Source organism: Xiphophorus couchianus, chromosome 12 (genome assembly GCF_001444195.1).
Source record: "Xiphophorus couchianus chromosome 12, X_couchianus-1.0, whole genome shotgun sequence".
Lineage (NCBI taxonomy): Eukaryota > Metazoa > Chordata > Actinopteri > Cyprinodontiformes > Poeciliidae > Xiphophorus > Xiphophorus couchianus.
In genome coordinates, this window is record NC_040239.1 from 9,829,341 (window position 1) to 9,854,986 (window position 25,646).

At 37.6% G+C, this 25,646-nt stretch overlaps 1 protein-coding gene across 4 annotated transcripts in view; it reads right to left on the reverse strand.

Moving 5' to 3' along the window:
- The window catches only part of nsd3 (nuclear receptor binding SET domain protein 3), a 40,548-nt gene extending 14,902 nt beyond the window's left edge, over nt 1-25,646 (reverse strand). For 2 of the 4 annotated variants that reach the window (XM_028033854.1, XM_028033853.1), the window contains exons 1-14: nt 25,269-25,645; nt 15,550-16,406; nt 14,911-15,168; nt 14,660-14,822; nt 14,112-14,266; nt 11,582-12,208; nt 11,339-11,501; nt 7,863-7,963; nt 6,900-6,945; nt 6,685-6,815; nt 5,068-5,193; nt 3,508-3,634; nt 3,215-3,415; nt 398-577 (exon numbers count right to left, since the gene is read on the reverse strand). In XM_028033854.1, coding sequence (XP_027889655.1) covers nt 398-577; nt 3,215-3,415; nt 3,508-3,634; nt 5,068-5,193; nt 6,685-6,815; nt 6,900-6,945; nt 7,863-7,963; nt 11,339-11,501; nt 11,582-12,208; nt 14,112-14,266; nt 14,660-14,822; nt 14,911-15,168; nt 15,550-16,362 — 3,091 coding nt within the window. In that variant the 5' untranslated portion in view covers nt 16,363-16,406; nt 25,269-25,645. Of the gene's footprint in view, nt 1-397; nt 578-3,214; nt 3,416-3,507; nt 3,635-5,067; nt 5,194-6,684; nt 6,816-6,899; nt 6,946-7,862; nt 7,964-11,338; nt 11,502-11,581; nt 12,209-14,111; nt 14,267-14,659; nt 14,823-14,910; nt 15,169-15,549; nt 16,407-25,268 lie in introns of all 4 variants that reach the window. The other 2 variants (XM_028033852.1, XM_028033851.1) reach the window with 2 other exon arrangements.

Genomic DNA, 25,646 nt, shown 5'->3' on the forward strand with positions numbered 1-25,646 from the left:
AAAGAAACACACACACACACACACACAAGCACAGCCTCACACACACTCAGAAGTAGTAAACAAAAAACGTTTGTCCCGATGTAAAAGAGGCCAAACAGTGCACTCAACTCAGCACTAAGTGTTGGGCCTAATTGGCTGATTGGAAAACCTGTTTACTGCCTAATTCAAGTGGAGTGCAGTGTGAAAGCCTGGGGTTATTAATATTACGATGGAAAAAACAAACACAGCACAAGTTTTCATGAACAAAATCCCTAGACATGAAACACAAATCAAAATATCTACACATTAAAATATCAAATGTAACTTTTAACCCATGAGAGGCTAACTCTGGGCTGAAGCCAAAACACTAAGCAGTGATGAAGTCAAGATGGCGGAACGTCCAGTGGTGAAGGCTTACCTCTGGCACACAGAAAGCACCAGCCGACGTTGACGGGGGACGAGAGGAGGCCGTTCTTCTTGGCGCTGCCGTGGTTGCTGCAGATCATGATGTGATGGGTGAGGATGACGCTGCCGGCGGCCAGGCAGCCGTCGCTGGGGTGATAAGCCAACGGGCAGCGGATACAACGAATCAGACGGCCTGCAAAACGAACCATACCTTTATCATCACAGGTTAGGTACAGAGTAGAAAACTTTCCTTCAATGTTGACTTTATTTTAAAGGTGACCTATTACACTTCCTTGAATAGGTTAGGATAGGACTAAGAGCGAAATGTGCTTGCATTCGCACGGGAAAATAGCTACAAATAGATAAGCAATTATACAAATGTACATGTTTGAAAAGCAGAAGTGGAGCCTCCTGTACAACCAATAAGAATGCAGCAAGTGGTTCTGGATGGTAAGTCAGCAATAAAACACTTGTCTTTTCCAGCAGCTATTGTACAGTACATACAGATGTAAGGCCAGCTGATCAAATGTGCTGGAGCTCAGCTGGGGTTGCTAGGTAACGGCGCAGTGCTCATCAAAGGTGACTTAACAAGTAGGAAGTTTTTGAAACGGCTCATTTTCCAGATACTACAAAACATTAACTGGTTGCCAGAAACGGCTGGGTGTTTTATGTTTGTTTTTCTAACTGCTTGAGCTGTTTTTTGAAGCACTAAGACACAAATGGGAATAAGAAGAAACATACAAAAGGTGCATTTTGTGTAATAGGTCGCCTTTAAATAAACTAGAAAAGAAGGTAGGTCATATTCCTTTGTGGACTTAAACTGTAATTGAAGTGACAGGAATAGCTACTGCATGCTTTGAAGACTCCTTCAAAGTTTGATAAACTTTGAAGGAGTTTATCAAATAAGATTTTAAAGCCAAATCACAGCACAGCAACTCGAGTTGCATTAAAAAAATGACAGAAAAATTTATATTTACAGTCTCTTCATTGGTAGAGAGCTCATTAGACATTTTAAATCTGAAAAATTGTCACGTTTTTCTGTTTGTCAATGCCTCAACAAATGCTGCTGCCTTCCGAATTCAAATGAAATGTAACTGAAAATCTCCTTTTTGATGTGGGCAATATGGGCAGCTGCCCAGGGCAGCATTAGGAAGTGAGTGGCACACAAAAACCATTATGAAAAAAATAGAGCTGTAAGTTTTTCCTCTCGCTTTTACGCTTACCCAAGCAAGGGGAGTTAGCGCCCCTTGCTTGCTTTCAATAACTTATTATTTTATGCTGTTGTGCGCAAAACAGCACTAAGTATATAATAAAATAGTTCTTCGAGATTAAAATATTGCATAAATTGTCATTTTGATGACTATTTCAATTTAATAAATTGTGCATATATAAATGAATGCGTGGCCATCTAATTTCAGTAGACATATTTATCTTTATTTTGTTGTTGTTCTGGGTATCCAGTTATTTAAATTATTTTTTGGATCCAATTACAGCTAAAAATAAACTGAAAATTAAACAAATAACCAAAAGAGCTAAGAGTGATTTCTAGGATTGTGTATAAAATAAATAAGCATTAAATAAACAAAGCCGCCCATCTTTACATTTCCTCTGATCGTCTTTCTTGTCCCTGCTGAAGAAAAGCATCCAGCATGATGCTGCCACTACCTGTTTCTGATACATTTCCTTCTAGCTGTCTGAATAAACAGACTGTCCATCTGTTTTTCAAAGTAGCTTGAATACAAGCTTTACTGTAGCTATTGTCAGAGAGAAATAGCACCAGCAATGTCACAGGATGATGGTCTCCCCTTGGGTGAGATGAAGGCCATTTCTTCCTTTTTTCATTTGGTTTATTTGCAGCATGATGACGCATCATCATCATCCATTTCCAGGAACATAGCAATAGCGCTGTCCCCGATGGTCTTCCAGGTACACCTCATTTAAACCAGCAAACTGGATGTTCTGAATCACTAAAAATTCGAGATGTGTCTCTAAGTTTATCTGCTCCAAACAAAACTATTTTTAAGAGACTCTTATTTCTTTCTATAGCAAATTATTTCCAATATTGTACCAATTCACCAGTAAATTGATTTTGCCTTTTAATTAAATTACCTTGTAATTTCATTTGTTTATAAACTTTTTCTAAAGCAAATCAACCTTTTCCCCACTTTGTAAATGCAAAGTTCCAGTAACCAGACTCAAAGTGGAACTTAAAGGATACCAATTATGCAATATTCATATTTTACTTTAAACTTCCATTTTTGTCTCTACTGCTTCTTAAACACAACCCAAGCACTTCAAAAAAACACTCAGCCATTTTTTGTCAATAAGCTAAAGATTTTTTGGTGTCTGAAAAATTAGCAACCCCAGACAAACACAAACAAGTTACCTAGCAACCCAGTCAGAGCTTTGGCATGTTTGGTCAGCTGGTTTTACCGTTGTATGGCCTGTACAATGGCTACTGGAAGAGACAAGTGTTTTGTTGTTGAATTACTGTCCAGAAGCCACTTGCTGCATTCTTGCTGGTTGTGCAGGAGGTGCTACAAATACTTTTCAAAGATGCACGGTTGTTTTCATGTGTGAGAGTAAACGCTGAGTTAGGGGGCATGGCCAGCAGCAATTTATTTGGATTTAAAGTGACAAGAGACCTTAACAGAGCTCAAAATAGGCAGAATTGAGCAGACTAAAATCTCATTATCTAAGAATGATTTTGTGCAAAAATATTTTTTTTTTTACATGTTTTGTACAGACCATAGATTTATTCCAACCCATTCAAAGAAGCATAATGGGTCACCTTTAAAACAGAAAACAAATGAAGCAGAACCTGCTTCACCTTTGCTGGCTCGCTGCAGGTCTCGCTCTAGACAGCAAGTGGAGCAGCTGTGCTGCGGGCAGCAGAACCCTCCACCAGAACCGCTGGTGGCGCCCGGCAGCTTCCGGACACAGTCCTCGTGGTAGAAGCATCCGCATCCAGACATGGAACAACGAGTCACCTCCGGATCAACTGATTTACAGCTAAAACAAGGATGATTGCCTAAAAGAGAGAAAAATAAAACAGCAGAAAGTCATAACAAAAGAAACGAACTCAGCTCAGGACATTTAGGGGGAAACTGTCTTTGCTCTCACCATTTCTACATTCAGTGCAGGTGAATCGGCCCTCCGGGGGAGACGACAGGCCGAGACACTCCAGGTGGAACTGTCTGCTGCAATCACCTTCACACACGACCAAACCCTCCCCGTATGCCTCGCAGATCTAAAGAACGCACACATCATCTAATGACTCAGGGCCTTGCAAAAGTACTCAGTACTTTGCCGGGACATTGTCTTTTAATCTAACACAAAATAGTGTAACACTAAAAAAAATCTAAGATAAAACACTTTGCAGAACAAGCTTTTGCCACAGTTAAAGCTGCAGGTCTTTAGAAATATTTGTGTAACTGGGCTGAAACTAATGAATATATTTGTAATGAACTATTCTGATGATTTGGAAGAAGCTTGTTAAGTTGTCTGTATTACATTGTAATATATTGTATTTATATTGATCGTAGCTTGAGGGACTACAAATGAAAACTTGCATTTATGACTAACTCCTGCATATTATATGATATGATTGTTCTTTTTGAGATACATAAAGAACAACAATTATTAATTAATCTGATTTTAAAAAAGGTAAATTCTGCATATTTTTCATTTAACCATTTAATGTATTTCTGATACATAAAATAAGTATATAAGCAAGTAATTTAATTCCTTTTTGAATGACAAAATAAACATTTTATTACCTAAAATATAATAACATAGCATTTCTTTAGTGAATACTTGATCATTTGTAGCAAACAATGCCTCTGCTATGAAAAAAAACCAAAACTTCTAACAACGTGAAAAGCTTAACCCTTTCTGCTCGACATCAATACAGCACAGGGCTGATCTGTTGATTATTTTTTGGATTAAGTGATTAATAATTGGATAGGGAAAGGTACGTAATAGGAGTTTTTTTTCTTACAGAATTTGAACCAGGTGAAGCTAGCACTACACTACTAAAAGAGTAACGTGTAGAAAATAACAAAAATGTTTTAATTTTTCATCTTAAACGTAAAATTTCTACTTTTTTGTATAGTTTTGGCTTAATTACTGCTTTAAGTGTGTTGTTCTGTCATCAAATAGCCTTTTTCAGAGTATGTATACTCCACTTAATTAATTGATTATTAAATTAGTTGACAATCAAGAACAAGATCAAACAATTTAATTTATGTTGACATAATTAGACTATGTGAGGCTCAGGAGATTTGGTTTCATTTATTATGATTGAATATGTCTTTAGTTTGTGTATTTTTATTAATTTGTTTGTATTTCTTACCATTTATTTAAAGTTAAAGAAAATTACATTAAATATTGGTATTTAATGGTACCAATATTTGCATAGAGTAATGCAACATTATTATATGTTGCATTTCAAACAGTGTTATCTTTTTCTGAGAAACAGACTTGCAAAAGGTGTTTTATTTATTAGAATGGACTGGTCTATTTTTCTTTTCTTCTTAAATATTATAATTGGCATTATGATATTGTGAGGTTATGTTTTGTAAAACTTGCTTCCTTGTGAATCAATACAGATAATAAAAAATAAATAAAAGATGTGAATATTTTCGGTTTGAAAACTTGTAATCCAGCAGAGACCCGCCTTACCTGGCACACCGTGTCTCTCTGTCCGGTTCCGCTGTCTTGACGGGACAAACCGGAGTCCACAGACTGAGTGTCAGAAGCGTCAGCGTCTGCCGCTGCTGGACTGTCCAGGCTCTTCCCAAATAATCCCTGGAGAATTATTAGGGATGAGATTACTTTAATCTGTGCTTAGAAAAGCTTTACCAGTTTAAATTTATCTTAAAAAGCTTCTCGACAATAAAGCATTCATCTCTATCGACCCTTTGCACGTGACGTCCCGCTATCCAGAACTGCTTCCGCTCCGCCATGACGGACATCAAAACAATCAATGCGCTCCTTTAAAGCCAGTCTAAAAACAGATGTCTGTTACCTAATATCGCTTTTATTAAGTTGATTTCACTTAAGAAATTGTCATAGGGCGCTGTATGATTAGAAAGATAACAAATATCGCATTATGGAGAAGGTACGCGTCTAACCGTAACCATGGAAACAATGCCGCATCGTCATGTAGCCTAGCATGTATTGTATGCAAAAAAAAACAAAAAAAAAACTGGCTAGCATCTCGTCTTTTGTGCGTTTTTAATGCTACTCCGGTGTAAAAGTAAACACTGTTTATGATATAGTGATATAAATCGTGTGGTGTGAATTCAGGCACAGTCGGAAATTTGATCAACACGTGACAGGAAGGAGGTTCGGGTGGGTTTCTAAGCTAGCTATTTCCAACTTTTGTAAATACCGCCGTCTATGAGCCCCAATCAGGCATGTTACGTTCACAGACAAATTACCTTGACTCGAACGAGTAGAAGCCATGAATAAAGTGGCAAAACAACTTGGGAAAACTTTGTTCAGTATAGTACTCCCGTCCCTCACTTCGGACGTCCGTCACGTCGCCTCAAATGATTTGGGGTCGATCTTTCTCAAACTGTGGTTTGTGGCCGCCCCCTAGTGGCCCGCGAGGTACTGCATGTACCGTGGCGTTAGCTCAAAGTTCAACACGTACCAATAGTGAGAGTTGTGTTTTAGTTTTTAGGACTTTGCCTGCTTATAATGCTCTGAGCACAGGTAAACAAAATTATTTTTTTATTTAAAAGGATTTGAATCAGCAAATAAATACGATGGATAGAAATGGGTGGATAATTTTTATGTTTAATGGTGCAGAAGAGGATTTTTGTTTCTGCCAAAGCCACTCAAGTCTATTTTTCTTTTATTACGCTTCTTAATTACAAATAGCCCTAAAATGATGTTAATGTGCACAACATTTGTAGTAAAGAACAACTTCTTCTTTTATTTCCATATGTTTGACATAATTGGGAAGCTTAGAGTCCACACACTGAATCTGTATATAACTCAAAACACCTTAAATGTAAACAGCACCACCCTTCTCATTAGTTAAGAGACCAATATTTTAATTTCAGGTTGTATATATTAAGATGTTGATTTCAAGCTAGGTTGTCCGTGAGTCTTTGTTAAATGGGTTACGTGATTCTCAGTCTGAACAAGTTTTAAGAAATACTGCTATATGTTGATGTGAATGCGGTCGGTTCTGTGTCTTTTATGATACAGGAATGACAGGATGTGCTATTTCTTTTATTACATCAGTGTCTTCTCATTTTTGTGTGTGTTGTTTCATTTGAAGCCCACCTGTGGGTCGTTGAGACCCCTGGAGTCAGAATCAGACGTATCTCTGTACTGAGACGAAGCCATTTCGACGTCTGTTGACGCTCTGCTTCTCTTCTTCAGCGGTTTGCACGCATCTGAGATCTCACTGGCTCCTTCGGGAGGATGGCATGGATTTCAAGTAAGTTATGAAGGAGTTTATAGTTGCTGGGTTTGAGGAGGTGTTGAGTATTTTATACCTTTCTGTGATCCCGTCTTCAGCGTGGTTTCTGGAGCCATTTCAGCCTGAGAAACACAAATTTCACACTTTAATAAACTCTGTGTTTTCCAATTTGTTTAACTTAAATTGACTGTTTTGATTAACAGGGTAGAATTTTTAATTTTTGGAAAATCTTTCCACCGATCCACTCCTCGGGTTTCCATAGTTCAGAGTGATGTCAGCGTGTCCCAGGCCGCCATCTTGTTTCACAAGATTCTGTTTATATAAACTTTAAATTCAAGGAAACAACATGACAAAAAATATTAAGGCCAGGCTATGATTTTTTTATTTATTACAATAATAAATTCATAACTTTACCACAATAAAATTTTAATTTTATAATAGTTTTACAATTCTTACACAAAAAATTATATAAAATAAAATAAAAATAATAGATAAAAAAATACTTATAAACACACTGGCATCAAATCATCATCAGTAGCAGAACCTTGAAATAATCATAATAAATATCAAATGTAATAAATAATAAACTGAGCGGGTCACATCAGATCCTGATAACTTTATTAAATATTTTTTCTCATTAAAACAAATTTTTTGTGGTAAAATTGCTTTTTTTCTGCTAATTGTATGGTATTATTCTTGTAATTAAACAAAACAAAATCTCATGAATGAAATAAAAGCCACTTTTTAAAAACATTTTCAGGAGTTATGTCTCTTTTAGAAAAATAAGAAAGGAAGAAAATAAAGAAATAAAAATAATAATAAAAAAAAAATGAAAATCTGAATCAATCATAAAAATAAAATCCAGGATTTAATTTTTACTTCATCCAGCCCTAATCTGCAGCAATTTAATCTGAAACGTTCACTGTGGTGGAAATCTGAGCTCATGATTTATTTCAGTTTTATCGTGCTGCGTAAAATAACGAGAGAGAAGCCAGATCTCCAGCATTTTCCCTGCAGGTGAGCGGAGGTAGACTCATACCTGTTCTTTTTTGGTTTTCTTCTTCGGGATGGGATCGGTGCCTCTCTCTGACTCAGATCTGCTCCGGACTGACCGCCGCTGAGGCTTCCTCTCCTGAGAGCCTGAAAGCGAAAATAAATAAATAGTAAGCAACCTGCACTTTGTATCACACAGAGAACAAATGTAAGGGAAAAAATCCTGTTTATTTTGGCACTGCTGGTAAAGATGAGCAGAAAGCCCTAAAACTAACTTTTCTACCTAAAGAAATGCAGAAAAGTCCAACCTTTAATTTGAGTTAATCTTTTAAGTGGAGAAAAATATCCCAAATTAGCATTTAATTAAAAAATACAATCACTAGTGCTACACCCACTGGTACAGCTTCTATCAGCACCTTGTACAAACCTTTCACCTTTAATTAATCGTCTGTAACATTTAATAAGGTTGGAGCACAATGAGAGAGCGAGGTTTAATTATTACTTTTTGCTTTATTCCTCTAAAATAGCGTTTCTCAACGGGGGCGGTACCGCGTTCAGAGGACGGCAGGGGGCGCTAGCGGAAATGTTTACAAAAGGGGGGCGTTTGCTCGAAAGTAAACTTTACTTCTTAAATGCACAACAAAACCATTCCAGACTTTGAGCAACTTGCTAAAATTGTATTGTGTAACATTAAAACATGCTTGGCTACGACTGTATCGATGGTAGCTCTTCTTCTCTTCAGTGTTTGTTAGCTTCTTGGCGCAGCTTCACCGCATCAGTTCAGCGTTCACCGGCTGATGACGTTGCTGTGATTCACTTGTCTAATTTCAAATATTTTATGTTTTATTGAGGGGTTTTGTACATATGTTTTGGCAGTGCTGTGATCATGTCAAAGCAGCAACTTATATTTAAAAAAAAGTGTTTTATTTCCCGCTTCCATGGAAGGACAACAGAATATCGCTCTTATAAACATGTAATGACTAAAATCACGATACCCTCACTGTGTATCCCTCTGAAAAATGAATCCATTTAAATAATAATAATAAAAAATCCTTCCATGGGTGATACCACGATAGACAGCGCTCATTTAATACGCGCACATTGTGGAAAACTCAGAAACCGGAGAACCGGGACGTAGAAACAAACTAGATGTGAATCAGGGCATAAAAACAGAGAATCCGATACTGAGCAGTGAAAAATCAAAATGAAAGGCAAATCAACACATAATGTGAAACACATGATGATTAGGCGGCGCAGCAGGTGAATAGCACGATGAGTGAAGATTACTGGTGGTGTTGAGCGTCAATAAACAATAAAATAAAAATAAAGAGAAAGAAACTAAAGAGAACATAACAATAAAGCAAGAGAGGATGGATAATACTAATCAAAGAAAACCAAATGGAAATGAATGAATAACAAAATGCAAGAATAAACTAAGAAACTAAATTACATAAAGAGGAATAAACTTGTATGGCAAAACCTTTTGAGCAATAATTAGTACAGCGGCCTGTATGGCAAGAACAGACACTGTTTTCAGATAAAAGGTAAGATAATATTGTTGAAGTGCCATGAGTTAGTTGAGACCACATCTAGTACCAAAAAGAAAAGAAATGTCTACCTTATAGACAGTAAAGAACTTATCACATATTTATGTTTTTAATTGGATTTGATATACTTATTTTATCAATATTACTTTTCATGTCAGTGTTAATGTCATGAGGCTGATGATTCCATGACACTTTCAATTTGACTCATTAGGATTTGATTAAGAACCAGCTTTGTTCTTTGTAATTTCTGTAAAACTATTAATCTATAAATCAATAGACAGATCTATATAAAGATATAATCCATTTTTCTATCCCATATTTGTATGACATTAAAAGGATCTGGAACTTTAGTTTTTCCACTGAAAGGTTTGGTTTGCACAGTAAATGCCATGTGGGTGAAATTTTATAGATATGTCCCCTTCTCTTGAAGGCAGCACAGAGTTGCACCACCAGAAACTCACAGAAACACTGAAGAGAAGAAGAGTTATGATTGATATAGTTGCAGATCTATCCATGTTTTAATTTTGCAGAGCACTGTTTTTTTTTTTGCAAATAGTTTAAAGTTTAAACTGGCGTTGTTCTACATCTTTTATCTGGTCACTTTGTGCAAGATTTAGCAACTAACATCAGAAAGTTGCACAGAACAAGAATATTTTTCCTCTCTGATTGGCTGCTGTTAGGCCTGTTGAGTTTAACTTGAATATCCATTCATTGGATTTTTGTAGACGCCTGTAAAAATAATTTCTATTCACGTGGCTGTTTTGTTCTCTGGGCAAATATTTTTATGATAGATACAAAAATAAGCTTAAAAATCAAAACATCAACAATAGTGACAGTAATGTTAATAAGAAAATAATATTCAGTGCAAAGTAGACTACAATTTCTTTGATGGGGCGGATAATGGACCTGGATAATGGACAGGGGGGCGCTGGCCCACAAAAGGGTTGAGAAACATTGCTCTAAAATGTCACTTCTTTTCAGCCAGGTCATTATTGTAAATTAGAATTTGTTCTTAACTCAACTGGTCAAATAAAAGTTAAATTTAAAAAAAAGTCTATCCCTCCACAGGTTTTCAAAAACCTGTTACAATAGGTTTTCTACTTGTTTTACTCTGTGGCATAAAACAAGAAGATAAACATGCAATATGCAGTAAAGTAGCTTGATTTTTGCAAAGATGTTCATTCTACTAATATGAGTATTTCCATATTATTAGGGATTCATTCTGCTAATAATATGACTTTCTCCACATATTATTATAGCTTTATTTTGAAATATTGTGAATTTAGTATTATTTCGTACAGCTTTATTGTGTAATATTCAGGGTTTCCCACAGTGTATTATACCAAACTGCCACCAAGCCAATATCCTGTGGTTACGTTTATTTTGAAGTGGTTGTTAGAGGCACCAATACTTTTGATTGTTTCCTCCCAGTGCATAACGGTAGTAAAATTAAAGATGGGAATTTATTCAGTGTGACATTTAGACCTGTCGTGATAAGCAATAAATAAATTAATCACATGATAAATCAAAGCAAGCTCAATAATTTACATTTGCATTATTTGTTTTGGTTTTTCTCTTTTTCTGCCAAAAGCTGGATGATAAAAGTCCTCAGTCTGGTGAATTGGTCTCAAATTCTGAAGTGACCAGAGACTTCAGAATTAATTTTATTTGTTCTTTCCGTTGTTTTGTTGATTTATTTTCGATATTTAAAATGTCTTCCAGCTCCAGTGTTAAATGTTTGTTAGAATTTAAAGTTTATTGATCTTTGTGTTTCTAAATTATTATGCTACTTGGTCTCTACACAACAATATTATGGTTTATCACAATAACTTCTGGGACAATTTATCATCCAGCAACATTTGTTACTGTGACAGGCTCAGTGACGTCTTGCTGCTTTATTAAAAAACTGATTTCTTTTCAGGCTTTTTACAGGAGAGCTAACAAACACAGCTGATGCTCTGATTCATTTCCTCGCCTTGCGGACTGCTGCTGGGCGATCCAGGGGAAGAGTTTTGTCGATTCGCTGACTCGCTCCTCCTGCTGGCCGGAGAGCCTCTTCTCTCGTCGCTCTCTTCCTCACCTTCGTCGCCATCTTCTTCCTCCTCCTCTGGACTGGGCTCAGGTTTGGCTCTGCTGTCCTGCTGAAGGAAACACTCAGATCAGACCTCACAGGACGGCGCCACCGTCCTTCCATCCATCTGCATCTGGTTAGACCTACGTCAGGCGAGCAGTACCCCAGGTCGGGCTGCCGGGCCTCTCTCTCCACCCTCTCCTTCTTCTCTTCTTCTCTGTCCTTCTTTGGGGACTGCGTGATGTTTTTCTGCAGGAGAGGCCAGTCGCACTTGGTGATCTCCACATTCAGCCTCTTCATGGTGATGGAGAGAGGCAGCAGTTTCCTCGCCGCTGCCGTTTTCCACGGCCTGACCACCGGCGGCGGCGAATCCTGCTTTGCATTAGAGCCGGCGTTCTGCAGCGGTGAACTCTTCTTCTGCTGTTCTCCCTTCTGGTTCTTCTCTTCCTCGGCGGGCTGCGAGTTCGAGCTGTCCTCCGTGTTGGAAATGCTGCACTGCCGGCGCGGCAGCTGCCTCCGCGGCGGCTGCTCTCTGTCGGGCGACTTCACGCCGGCATCCTCCTTCTTTCCGGCCGAGCCGCTGGAGCGTCGGCTCCGTTTTTCAGCACGGAGGCTGGGTTTCTTGGTAGGCGGCGCATCTTCGGGGTCCGGGTCGACGTAGATAAAGGTGTAGTTGTCGATCCGTTCCTGGCGCGTCATGAGAAAGGCGTCCTCAGCATGGCCGACGCCTACTTCCCACTGAGTCCGCTCCCTCTGAGGGATGGGCTTCAAAAGCTGCAGAAAGATAAAACATGAAGGATTTTTTGAATAATAATCATTATTTACTGAAAATGTATAACTTTAAAAGTGATCTATTATGCTTCTTTTAACAGGATTAGTCTATCGGCTACACAAAACATGCTCATTATATTTTTTGCATAAAATCATTCAGAGATTATGAGATTTTAGTCTGTTCAGTTTCAGAATGAGCTGTTTTAGGATCTAATGTCACTTTAAATCCAAATATGTCACGCCCCCTAACTGGAGCAAACCTCTAGAAAGCTGCAAAACAGCTGAAACACTGAGTTCCTTTAAGTCTAGCTCTAGATCACTTGAACTATTTTAAAGTTCAAAGTGATCTACAAATAAAATTTGATTTGATTTGACACATAAAATGGCTGCATACTAATCGGCAATTATACAACCGTACATCTTTGAAAAGCAGAAGTGGAGAATCCTGAATAACCAACTAGAATGCAGCAAGTGGTTTCTGGACGGTAAGTCAAAAACAAAACACTTGTTTTTCCAGCAGCCATTGTACCACCCACATAGCAGTAAAACCAGCTGGCCAAACGCATTGGAGCTCTGCATGGGTTGCTAGGTGACGGCGCAGTGTGAATCAACAATCGGGAGGTTTTTGAAATGACTAATTTTCCAGGCACCAGAAAACATAAACTCATTGGCAAAAACAGCTGGGTGGGATTTTAAGACTTGGGCTGTTTTTAGAAGCAGTAGAGACTCAAGTGGAAGTATAAAAAATGTGCAAACTGTGAATTTTGGTTCCCTTTAATTTTCTATACAAATATGATGCAGCTACCTGCGATATGAAACTAATTGTAAAGAAATACCAAAAGAGGACAGAAGCTGACACACAAAGTATTTTATCACCCATATCAACTCCCCTCTGCTCAGTAAAACAGGTACATTGGGCAAAGCAACAATGTAAACATATTAACATTTAGCATGTTAGAGCTGTCCGAAACCAGTATTAACTGGATATTAACATACTTTTTCCACTGTCTGACCATAAATGAAGGTAAACATTTGCTGTTTTAGGTTAATTAGAATTACTAAAAGTATTTGTTAAATGATAAAAAATAACAGATTTTTTTCTTCTTCTTAAAATTCTGATGTTTACAAACATTAAGGTTGTTTTCACACCTGATAGTTTGGTAGACTACATTTGATTTTGGACCAAAATCGCAACATTTGTTACATTTTCAGCTGGTGTGGTTCTCTTTAGACTCCACTTTATCAAACGATCCAAACTAATTAAAAAACCTGCTCACTCCCTCGCCTGTGGTGGCGCTGCACCAACAACTACTGATAAAAATGACATAAAAATCTGTCAAGAAAGAAGAATCTCAGAAGAAGCCATGAGTGCAACTTCCTTCTTCATGAAATGTAAACAAACATGGAGTAGCGTCATATTTTAGCGGTTGTAGGATTTCTCTTCAAAAGACCGAATATTTTTTTTCTGCTAGCGCCAGACACACATGTTTGTTTTGGTTGTATTTACCCAGAATGCCCTGCACTACAGCTCACTTCCTGCTTTTTGAGCAGTCTCCCATTAGCATTCACATATGCATTCGAGTTCACTTTGTCCAAACCTAGGTCTGGGTTTTAGGCCAACCAGAATTCACTTTTCTGGTCTGCATCAGAATTCCCACCTCCCCAAACAAACCGGACGTTCCAGGCAAATAATCTACAGTTTGATTAAAGTGGACCAAACATGGCTGCTGTGAATAGACCCTAAAATAACTACGCATTTAAACTTACATTTCTGAAACCTAGAATGCCTTTGTAACCAAAAGTATCCAACATCTGGTTTCCCGTCTTTTTTCAATGCTTCCTCTTTGAAACCTTTTTTATTATGTCAGATAATACTGCATTTTTTAGACATAATATCTGTACATACTTTCTGTCTCTCTACAGGGTTTGTGGCTTTGCGCAGCGTCTCTGCCTGGAGCTCGTCGAACTGCTTCTTCCCCTGGTACGTAACTATCCTCTTCTCGTGGATCCACGCTCGCTCAGCGACGCTGCCAAAGAACTGGACGTGATACTCCCTGTGTCCTGTTAACAAGAGGAGTTACAAGATCACACTGTCACAAGAAAGATTTGGTCAAAATTCTTGTAATTAGAGGTGTGCTAATATCGGCTGATACTTAAATGTGAAGCCGATCTAATGTATCGATCTTATCTACCTCTGCAAATGTCTAAAAAAATTTTTTTTTAATAAATAAATCAACTACTGTCCTCTTCTGCTCTCCCATAAGAGAAGTTTGACTGACAGACTGGCCCACCAGGCCACATCTTCACGTTCGCAGCTAACAATAGTCAATAACTCAGCCACTTTCTTGTTATATTTAGCAACATTTAAGACAAAAAAAAGCAGTATCCGCCAAAATTGGAATCGGCAGGTGAGGCTTTTTAAAGATCGGTGCAGCTGTACTTAACGGCTCTTACCTCTGGTGTTGATGCGAGTGTGGACCTTCATCTGTGGGTCGGAGGAGACCATGCAGGGCCACCAGGGATAGGTGCCCACCTTGGACCACACCAGATCTCCGATCACAAACTCCTTACAGAACCCTGTCTCCTGGATCACCGACGGATGATGGACTTTAGGAATCTAAAGATGAAGATTCAGTCGTTACTGGTCTAGTTTTAAGATCCCACAGAGACTTGAATTGAAGGTGCTAAGCTGCTTTGCTCTTTGCCTTCTGTGTTTTTGGTTCAGTTTTGATGACAGTCCTCTGAGTTTTCTCCGTCTGGGCCGGCGGCGGGTCGCTCGGCGGCGGTTCTCTTGACTGCGGCTGGATGGACTCCTCTGTCTGGGCCGTGGACGCGGTTTGCTCTTGGCTCCGCTCCACACTCTGCTGAGCCTGAAGCTGCAACCTCGCGCTCTTTTTCCTCTTCTCCTTCTTTCTCTCGTGTCTGCGCTGCACTTGAGTCGCTTCGTTCTTCTGAGACTCCTTCTAAAGGACCGCAAAAAGTTATTAAGACAATGTTGCGCCTGTTGTTTTCATTTAGTTACTTTTAATATTTGTAGAGACCTGAAAGTATTACATTTTTCCTCACATTGTTATACTGCAAATTCTTATTTTCTTTTGAAGAAAATAACCTCAGACCTCAGACCTCAGACCTCCAGTCTGAGGTCGGGGAGAGGCAACACTGAGTTATGGTACATTAGTTTTATACTGGGAAGAAATATAACTATAAAATGTAATTTTTATACAAGTTGTCCTCCTAAAGAAGTTTAAATTTATTTTCTAAAAGACTAATATGTACCTTAGGAATGAGACATGTGAAATTACAGAGCAGTGCGTTGTGTATACACCCTGAGTTTGACCCGTTACCTGCAGCTCCTGCAGAAGATCCCCACACAGCGCAGACTCAAACAACTCCTTTCCGTTCTGATACGTCTTTATGATCTTCAGCTTGATCTCTGGAGAGCTGGTTTTCTTCAGCACGCCGCCGGGGGTGTTGGATGGAGCGAGTACAGGCTGAGAAGACGGGGTGCTGTCCACCAAGGAGGGCGGGGGGCTGGAGGAAGGCAGGTGTAAGGGGGGCGGCGGCGGCAGGTTGTGGCTCATGATGTGAGGCGTCTGGGACAGCTGGTGCTGGGCGGGCAGTGGCAGCGGCGGCGGCGGGGGGCTATGCGGGTGCGAGTGGGTCTGTATGTGGGGCGGGTTCGAGTGGAACGGGTGTGTGTGGTGGTGGTGATGGAGATGGGGGTGGTGGAGGTGCGGGTGATGTACCGACAGCGGCGGAGACACGGGGGACAGAGGTCTCTCATGGAGGCCGGGTCCTCTCAGGACAGTTCCCTCCCCCGGCAGGAGGCCGTGGTCCCCGTAGCTCCGTATGGCGCCGTAGCCATTAGCCGAGCCGTTGGGGAACTGTGAGTACATGGAGAACTTGGCCTGGGGCTCGTACAGGCCCAGACCCGGGGGGTAGCCGTTAGGGACCTGCGGCATGTCCTCCGAGGCTGACGGCGGGTAAGAGAACTCTGCATCCAGGGCAGCATCGTAAGAGGGACCGCTATCCTCACCCGGGTCACTGCCGGTGTCGCAGGAGCCGTCCTGTCTGATGTTGGCTGAGTCAATGAGCTGAGGGGGTTGCTGAATTGTATTTCCCATGATCCCTTGCATGAAAGAGAAGGAGAAATCCATTGTTGGGCTCCTGCATCCTTAACTGTCTTTTTCTTTGACTGGACCTGGAGACAAAGACGGGGAAACTTTAAGGCTCTAATTCGTCTCTTAAACAACTAAAATCACAGAGAGCTTTAAATGCATCGTAAAACACATTAAACATCAATATTTTAAGCACAATGAAAGATCTTTATTCCATATTCTTCTGTTTTGTTAACTACAAACTGCACAAGACCAGAGCTGAAGCAATTAATCAGATTAATGAATCAATTATTAAAATAACCGTCAACTAATTTAGTAATCAATTCATTGCTAACTGGAGTATACAGACTCTAAAAGTCAATTTGCTGAAACAACACAGGTGACCAGTAATTAAGCCAAAACTCTACAAAAACCATACATACAGCTCTGAAAAAAATTAAGAAATCACTTAAAATGATCAGTTTCCCTGATTTTACTATCTATAGGTCTATGTTTGAGTAAAACAAATTTTGTTTTTTATTCTATTAACTACTGACAAAATGTCTCTGAAATTCCAGGCAAAAATTTAGTATTTATTTGCAGAAAATGAAATGGTTAAAAAAAAAAGACTCAGTGCTTTCAGACCTCAAATAATGCAAAGAAAACAAGTTAATATTTATTTAGAAACAACAATACTAATGTTTTAACTTGGTAAGAGTTCAGAAATCAATATTTGGTGGAATAACCAGGAGGTTTTCAACGGGGTTCAGTGCTGTGGGCTCTTAATGTTTTCCAGAGCTGCATATTGTATTCAATATATATATTTAAAAAAGTACATTTAATATTTGTACAAATTTTCTCCCTAGAACTACTGGTCAAATTTTGTAAAAGAAAAAAGATAAGAAAGAAAAAGAAAAGAAAATCTGGCAAGATCTGTTGACTAAAAATAAAAGTCAATAGGTTATCCCCTCATTTTAAGGATTTTTAGTCGAGCAGAAAGTGTTCATATGAAACTTTTCATATGTTGGTGTTTGAAATATTGTTTTTAGCTGCAGATGAATTTTTGCTCCAAATCATCAATTTATATTTAAGGAATGTTATGCTATTGCATTGCAGGCAATAAAATGTTTATTTTTCTATTTTATAAAGGAATTTAATTCAATGTTATGCATTTTTCAATATGGTATAAAATAGAATAAAGTGGTTAAGATGGAAAGTGTGCCATTTTTTTAAATTGTCAGAATAATCAATTAACAAAATAACCATTAGTTGCAGTCCTGCACATGACAAAAAGCCGCATGACCCTTTAGAGCACGTGTGTCAAACTTGAGGTCAGGGGGACAGCCGTACCTATTTATGTGGCCCTTTGGCTCCAGAGGAATGCACAAATAAAACCTTTTTATTTTTTTTTAATTATTTTTTTTATTTAGAAAGACAGATTTCCATCACATTCGTTAATTACAGCTTTACCCATTTAAGATCGTATATGAGGATATAAGCAGAGAGCCCAAGTGATTTTGTCCATACTGCCGCTCTGCTATTTTCTTTTACAGACTGTTACTAATTTTAGTTGTGAACGATAACAAAAATGAACAGAATTGAACAATAATGGGGATTGCACCACCTCGAGCAATAAAAACCACAAGAACATAAAAGGGCAGAGCACATAATTCACAAGAACAATCAGATGAAGTCAGATCCAACCGGTTTTACATACGCAGTCCATTTGGTCCAGATCTTATAAAATTTTTCAACTTGGAGGGAAAAAGAAATCTTTTCTATAGCATAAATCTGGTAAAATAAACCCTTTATTATAAGAGTTGTGTGCTTAAATATTATTGTATCAATCAAATCAAAGCCGATTTTTATCTGTATGCCAAATTACATCAGTCTCTCCGTTTTTTAGAGATTCCATGATCATGGAATATTATCATATCAGATCAAATATTTCACCTAGTAAGTCCTTGGCAATTTTAATTTTGCACATATTGATATTCCAGTAATTGAGATTCAATATTTTGTGCAGCTCTGGCCTGAAAGCAGAGAAACAGTTAAACCAGCCAAGCAGCTACTGAAATGTTCCAGCTTTGTCTTGATTGGTTCTGATGATGATCAGCAGGTCAAATTAAAATGAATCTGTTTCCTCCTTGTTTAAAGCATCAAAGCTGAAAGTCTCCCACTTATTCTGCAGAGACAAAGAAGAGATTCTCTTGTGCGCATTTTACTTCAAGTTACCAAACATCTCGTTATCTAGAAAGATAAACTTTAATGCACACAGCAATTTCTTCAAATCTCTATGTTTTTGAAGGAGGAGTCCCACAATCCCAGTCGGAAAAGACTGCTTGGGTGCAATATATTATACAATATATTTTGAAATATGAAAATTCTGCTTTGAAAGAATACATTTGGTCTGTTCAGTAGATGCTCACTGCCCATACAGGAAGCATATTTTTAGCACTGGTGACAGCAAATCTCACAAGGTGTTTCAGGAAGTTTTACTGAAAAGATTGAAATGGTCATGCCAGTTTATGATACAGTTATTAATATCAGCCTGTAAAAGTCTGATCACTGCCGCTCTAGTCGCACCATTTATTGTGCCATTTATCCAATAAATTATTCAGAAGCTACTGGATTAATATAATCTAAAATATTAGATTATTCCCCAAATGGTGGAGGTGAAAAAGTTTTATAATGGTTTTCATTTGCACTCAAAATTCAGAAATAATGAGTTTAACGTTGGATAAAACCAACAGGAACATCTTTGAAACTCAATATTCTGACTGATGATGAAAAGGCGATAGAATTGCACCTCTAATGGTTTACATTTGATCAAATTAGTTGAACACACAACAACGTGCAAAGCCAACATGTACCATTATTCTTTTGGCTTGGAATGAATGAAATGTAGAGAAATGCACAGTAATTAGTTTGTGACCCTAACAGCAGTTTATCCCTGAGGACAACGAATTACCGCTGGTTTTCTGAGAACTGGAACAGTTGAAGTGATTTTGAAGCATTAGATTAAACTCGTCGAAAGTTATTTCCAACTATACTTGATTGAATGGTTTCTGTTCAAAGACTGAATCAAATAATTATTGGATTTTCTGACATTATCTCACGTTGATGAAGAAGTAATGAGCGTTTTCATGTGTATAAATGCAAAATTACACTGATAAAACTATAAAACCGCCACAAAATGCAAAAAAATAATCAGTGGATGTTATTAGGAAAACATGCATTTGTGATATTATTATTGAATATTTAGACACTACCTCTCACTCTGAACTTTCTTAGTCACTAAAATCTGTAAGCACTGAAATGCAGAACGAACACCACTTTAAACCTATCAGCCAACTAAATATTGATCCTGAGCAGCTGATTGCAATGACAGTCGCAAATATGATTCACTATAATGTGTGGCTGTAGGTGTTACAATGATAAAGACGGCAAGAAATTTAAACAAAATGACCTTTGATGTGATGTGGTGCACTCCATTTGTACTCAGAAATGTGATTTAGTTAGAAATACAACAAGAAGTCGGAATTGTGACTTTGATAATGGTTGCCGAACAAAACTATGTTTAGTATCCAATATGGCCGCACGTAGCCTGACAGAACCCAGTTGCAAACTTCACTGAACAACTTGCTTATTTAGTGTCTGCAATATATTTAGGTAAATAACAAGTATTTACCTAAAATCTGCAAAGATGCCAACTTGAAACTGTATCCAGATGATACAGTAATTTATCTAACAGCATTAAGAGGTTGCAGAAAATTAACTCAAAAGTCTTTATGGCAGCAGGAGAATTTCCCAACATTAAATTATACATAAACAGAAGGAGTTGAAAATGTATCTTAATCAAAAGGAAATTAAGGAAGTATCAGAGTTCAGATACTCGATTCAAAACATGTTTGAATTAAGAAATGTTTAAATTGTTTTATGGGTGTGGCTGGTTTCTTATAATTATTCATTTGTACCACTATTAATCATTTCTTGCAATTTGCTGTGTGTTGTATTTATTTTGTTTTTAAATCTGGCATTAATTAATTATTAATTAATTTGTCCCTAATGAAATAAATTCAAATCCAAACTTAAGTTTTATGCTCATGTTAAAAAGTGTTTCCATTCAATAAGTTCCCGTTTATTTACCAAAGAAATTAAAATGTTTATTCAACAATTATGTTATCATAAATGTCATAATACTCTATGATTTAGGGTCAATATGTCATAAAGCCATTAATGATATTATACAAGCCAACCTTAAACATATTTGATCAGAAACAAGTGAAGTGGAATCACTGACCAATTCTTCAAAAATATCACTTGATGAGTTTTGATCATTTCTTAATTTTTCCTTTATTAAAACAATATTTAAATGTATGACGGACCTAAGTTAATACAAAAATATAATAATAAATGTGTGATAACAAACGCTGAGGTAAGTGGGACTGTAGAGTCAAAAGGTGAGGATAATGCAGGGACAATCAGCGTTCTCAGTCCAAGATCAGTTATTACATAAATTACTGCAGGATGTAACACAACACTTTTCTTCTAAACTGAATCACTGGGAACATTAACATTTTTATTTGGATGTCTGTTTTTATGCATTTTGCTTGTTCTATCAGAAGTTGTAAATGTTCTAGTAATTCTATATATGTGTAATAAACTATTTTTTCTTGGATGAAAACAGTGTGCTGTATCAGTTGTCAGTTGTTATCAGGTGATAATATTAAGCTGTAGAAATAAATAAAAAAATAAATGAAAAAAATGGAGAGGAACACATCAGCATTGGCTGGTACTTCTAAACATAGTTAGCGCCACAAGAGTCACTAAATCCCACTGGTATTCCAACTTGCAACCAAAACATGTTCAACTGGGATGTGAAGTCGGAAAAGATGTGAACCAGAGATGCACAAATCTATCTGGCAGAAATCTGAGAAGAAAAGTTTCCCCTTGAGCAGTTCAGATTTGTTTCCCGTATTCATTAAAGTGGCAGTATTATGTGTTCTCCAGGCACAAAGTGTCATTTTATACCACAAGTAATTAACTATGTCACCTTCAGTAGTTATAAAAAGGCTACATATATCAAATATGACTTAAAGGAAATTTGATATGGTAATTTAACGCCTGTAAATTGGGCCTCTGTCTCTTTAAAAACTCCTGCTCGTTGTAAAACTCCGCCTTCCGGAAGTCATCACAACATCACTCCTCTATTAAAACCTTTAACAAAGTTTTTACCAGCGTTACAATGAGAAGAAACTTGTACATCGAGCGCAGCAGATGCGCAGCAATTAGCAAATGTTTGCTAATTGCTGCTGGCTAGTCTGAAGGAGTCACTCAGTGAAGCGGAAGCTCTGAAGCTAAGAAACTGCAGCTCTGAGGATGAGCTGTATCTCGAAGGCGGAGCTAGATCCACCCAGGCGTTTTGCACAGCTGAATGGTTGCCATGGAGATTAAAGGATTTCTAAAACATGCACGAAAGATACACTCCAGGTATGTTTTTGATGAGGAAATAACATTATAATGTAAATGTAAGGCGCAAAACCATCAACTTTATATGAAATCGCCCCTTTAAATGCATCAAAATTATTAAGTCTTATTGTTTTCCTCCTAAAAGAATAAACCAGCAGCAACTTAGACGGTCTTCTTTTAAGTTTTATGAAAAATTGAGACATGAAATTGAAAAAAATCTTGCCTTTTTTAATTTTTTCAGCACATTTTCTTTTTAATGTTTTGTAGACAAAACATCTGAATCAGTGAAGATGCGAGTCAGAAGAAAACCCCTGATTGGTGCTACGAAGACACTGAACGCCAGTTAACATAAAAAAGAAAGCCAGAAAGTAAATTAATGCCTTAGATTTTAAATTAGAACAAAGTACATAACAAGTGGCTCAATTGATCACTAAATGACAAGTTTCTGGCTGTTCATTTTAATAAAGGCACAAAAAATAAAATGCTAAAAAAAATCTGCCAAATATCAACCAAGCTGACAGCAAAAATGACAGCATATAGAGCTCTGAAAAAAAATTAAGATACCACTTAAAAATAATCAGTTTCTCTGATTTTACTTTCTATAGGTATATGTTTGGGTAAAATGAACATTGTTCTTTTATTCTATGAACTACTAGCAACATGTCTCTGAAATTCCAACCAATATTTAGTATTTATTTACAGAAAATGAGAAATGGTCAAAATAAAGAAAAAGATGCAGTGGGTTCAGACCTCAAATAATGCAACTAAAACAAGTTCATATTGATTTAGAAACAACAATACTAATGTTTTAACTCAGGAAGAGTTCAGAAATCAATATTTGATAGAAAAACCAGGAGGTTTTCTATGGGATTCAGTGCAGTGGGCTCTTCATTTTTTCCAGAGCTGTACATATATATGTTTTTAATTTGTTAAATTTCAAACTTGATTGATATTTGGTAGATTTTTCAGGATTTTATTTTTTGTCTCCATTCAAATTAATGGCTGAAAGTTCTGCCCTTCACCAGTTTCTACACTCGCTGCACCATTTCACCTCCTCCAACTTCCATTTTTACCCCCATGTAAATAAACTATTGCATACGTTTCTTTTTTTAAATTTGTACTTCAAATGAATTATGGAGATAAATAGTCATTAAAATGCTCAAGTTTAATGCTATGACATCTGAAAATACAGTATTCCTCACATTCACTCTGGTTTTAATCCTCATTTCGGCTCATAAAACATGAGAAATCCGAAATGACTCTGAGTGACCTGATGGTGGACGTTAAGTGGAGTCCGGTCACCACATTAACCTACAGTAAACGGCGAGTTACTTTAAATAATCAGCTATTAAAGCAGATGCACATCATATCCCTGGAGGGTTATTAATTAATTAGAAATGTCCTTTTGAAGACAGCTCCCATTTGTATATGAAAGTTGTCTTGGAAACAACAACAATGGTTTCAAATTGTGAAAAACCCCATTTGTAACACATGCCTTAGAAATGGACAATCTACTAATTTGTTTGGGTTTATGCTGGAAAGAAACACAGAACTGCAGCACATCTTTCTCTTTTGTGTCTGTTTTCTTTTGTTTCTATTTATTGGGTTGCTATGTTAACTGTAATTTCCCCCAACAGGCATAGTTTCCCCCAGTGTATTATAAGCCTGGTGGGCCACCAGGCTTATTAGTTTATTTAAAAACTTAAATAAAACTTATTTATTTAAGTTTTTAAAATTTTTTAACATTTTTTAAGACTTTATAGTTGCTGTTCAGATATTAATCTTCTAATAACACATAATTATCAAGAGGTATTTTCAAATTTCCTGTCAATTGTAAATATTTTTTAACAAAAACACAAGATGAATGACGCCCCGAGTGCCCCAACCACCGGGCTTAGCAAGTTTTCTGGGGAAAACCTTGCAACACAGATTAAAAAAGAGTAGCTAATCTTAAATGCAGAGGTGGGTAGCACTAGATGCAGTCTCAATTACAATTACTTGGGTAATTTTGAGGAAAATAAATAAAGAGCAAGCATATTTTGACCAAAATACATTAAAGTGTTAATATAAGTATTGGTTTCATAAGCTTAATGTTGGAAAAATATTATTTGGAAAGTAGTACTTCTGCTTTGATTTCTTTTTTGTAGCTATGTCATCTATTTGTATTCATTTTAGTCTTTAAAATAGCAGAATTTATACACAACTTTCCATTTTTGTCTGCCTGGTGACATTTATTCCAACCATTAAATCAAATCTTATGATTAAGAACTCACTAATGAAGTAGCATTTACAAAATATTTTGAGTAATTTCTTTATTTTTACTTTCACTTGAGTGAAATTATGTTGAAGTAGTGAACAATATTTGGGTACTTTACCAATTTCTGATTAAATGAAATTGCTAGATCTCAAAGAAAACCAGGAATCGGTATTAACCAGAAAAAAACAGATCAGATCATTTCTAGTAAGAACCCGAAATCTAATTTTAAAAAAAGGCAGGTGAATTTTGAAGCTTGCATGCTAGATACTTGCAGATATTATATGGTTAATCCTGTCAACCAACATTACATTTTTACTTTAAACATTTAGTCTAATTTTAGGTTTAATGCACTGATCATTGGGGGCTTTTGCAGGCTTTTGTTTTTGTGCATTTAATCCCATCAACACCAACGCATGGAGACCAGCTTCCACAAACAAAACAAAGAGCTTTCTCACGGCAGCTGCTTTAACACATCTAATATCTGTGATGATCGATTAATCAGGTTTAAAAGTGTGAAGTGAAATGGACTGATCCACTCAATGTGACTTGACGTGTGGACGCACACACAGGCTCCTCAGCAACCGAAAGGTAAATAATGTAAACATCCATACGGTGTCGATTAGCGGTCAAAAGCCACCAACATCAATTCAGGGGATTCATTTCGCTCACAAACGATGCAGTGAATCATAACAGCTGGCAATAAATGTGTTGGTTTCATCACAAAACGACTGCGCACTCAGAAAAAACACACATATTTCACTGAATGATGCTTTAGCTGCCTGCGATGTTAGCATCAAGCTACCGGGCATCAAATGGATCAAAATATGAAGATGTTGGGGGTTTATAGAGATGAAAATCACAACATGAAACCAATAAATGCCTTTTAATATTCAGACACACACAGCTAGGCGTCTCCTGTTGTTCAGTAATCCGGGGCAAACATGGGAAAGATGAAAGGAGATGCTAATGTTGGCTAACGCTGCACTCCTAATATGGCTGCCTGTGCCCCTTTAAATCAAATTGTCTGCCGTGATTAAACCTCCATCACTGGCGTTTCGGAGCGAAAAATGTGTCCGAAACCAGCGATACCCGCCCGTGAGGAGGCGAGGGGACGGCTAACTACGGCGCAGACACGCCAAACACGCTTGTCGCTCCGGAGGAAGAGCAAAGCGGCAGCACAGATTTAGATCCCGAGCCGAAAGATGCGGGTAAAACAGAGAAATAAAGATGCAAATACCTTCAGCGTGTCCCATTCTAAACACATACACCAGCCTGCAACCGTTCCTCTTAATCTAAAGGAGGGGGGGACAAAATCAAAAAATAAAAAAATATATTAATCCCGTAATGTTGACAAAGCTCAGGCCTTTCCTTTTTTAACGCAATTCTCAACAGAGGAGATGATGACGGGGGGCGGGGGTGCTGTTACGCTATCTGGTCGCTATCCAATCCCAAAGCCTGGCTCTTCGTCGGTGCTGAGACCCCAGCATTTAGTCGGAACCCCGTCGGAGAAAGACACGTCTAATTCTCGCCCCTCCTGCCTTCTTAATGCTCATCTCTGGCGTCCTCTTCCTTTAGTTTCACAAAAGCGCTCTGCAATATCGCTTTTAAGTCCCGC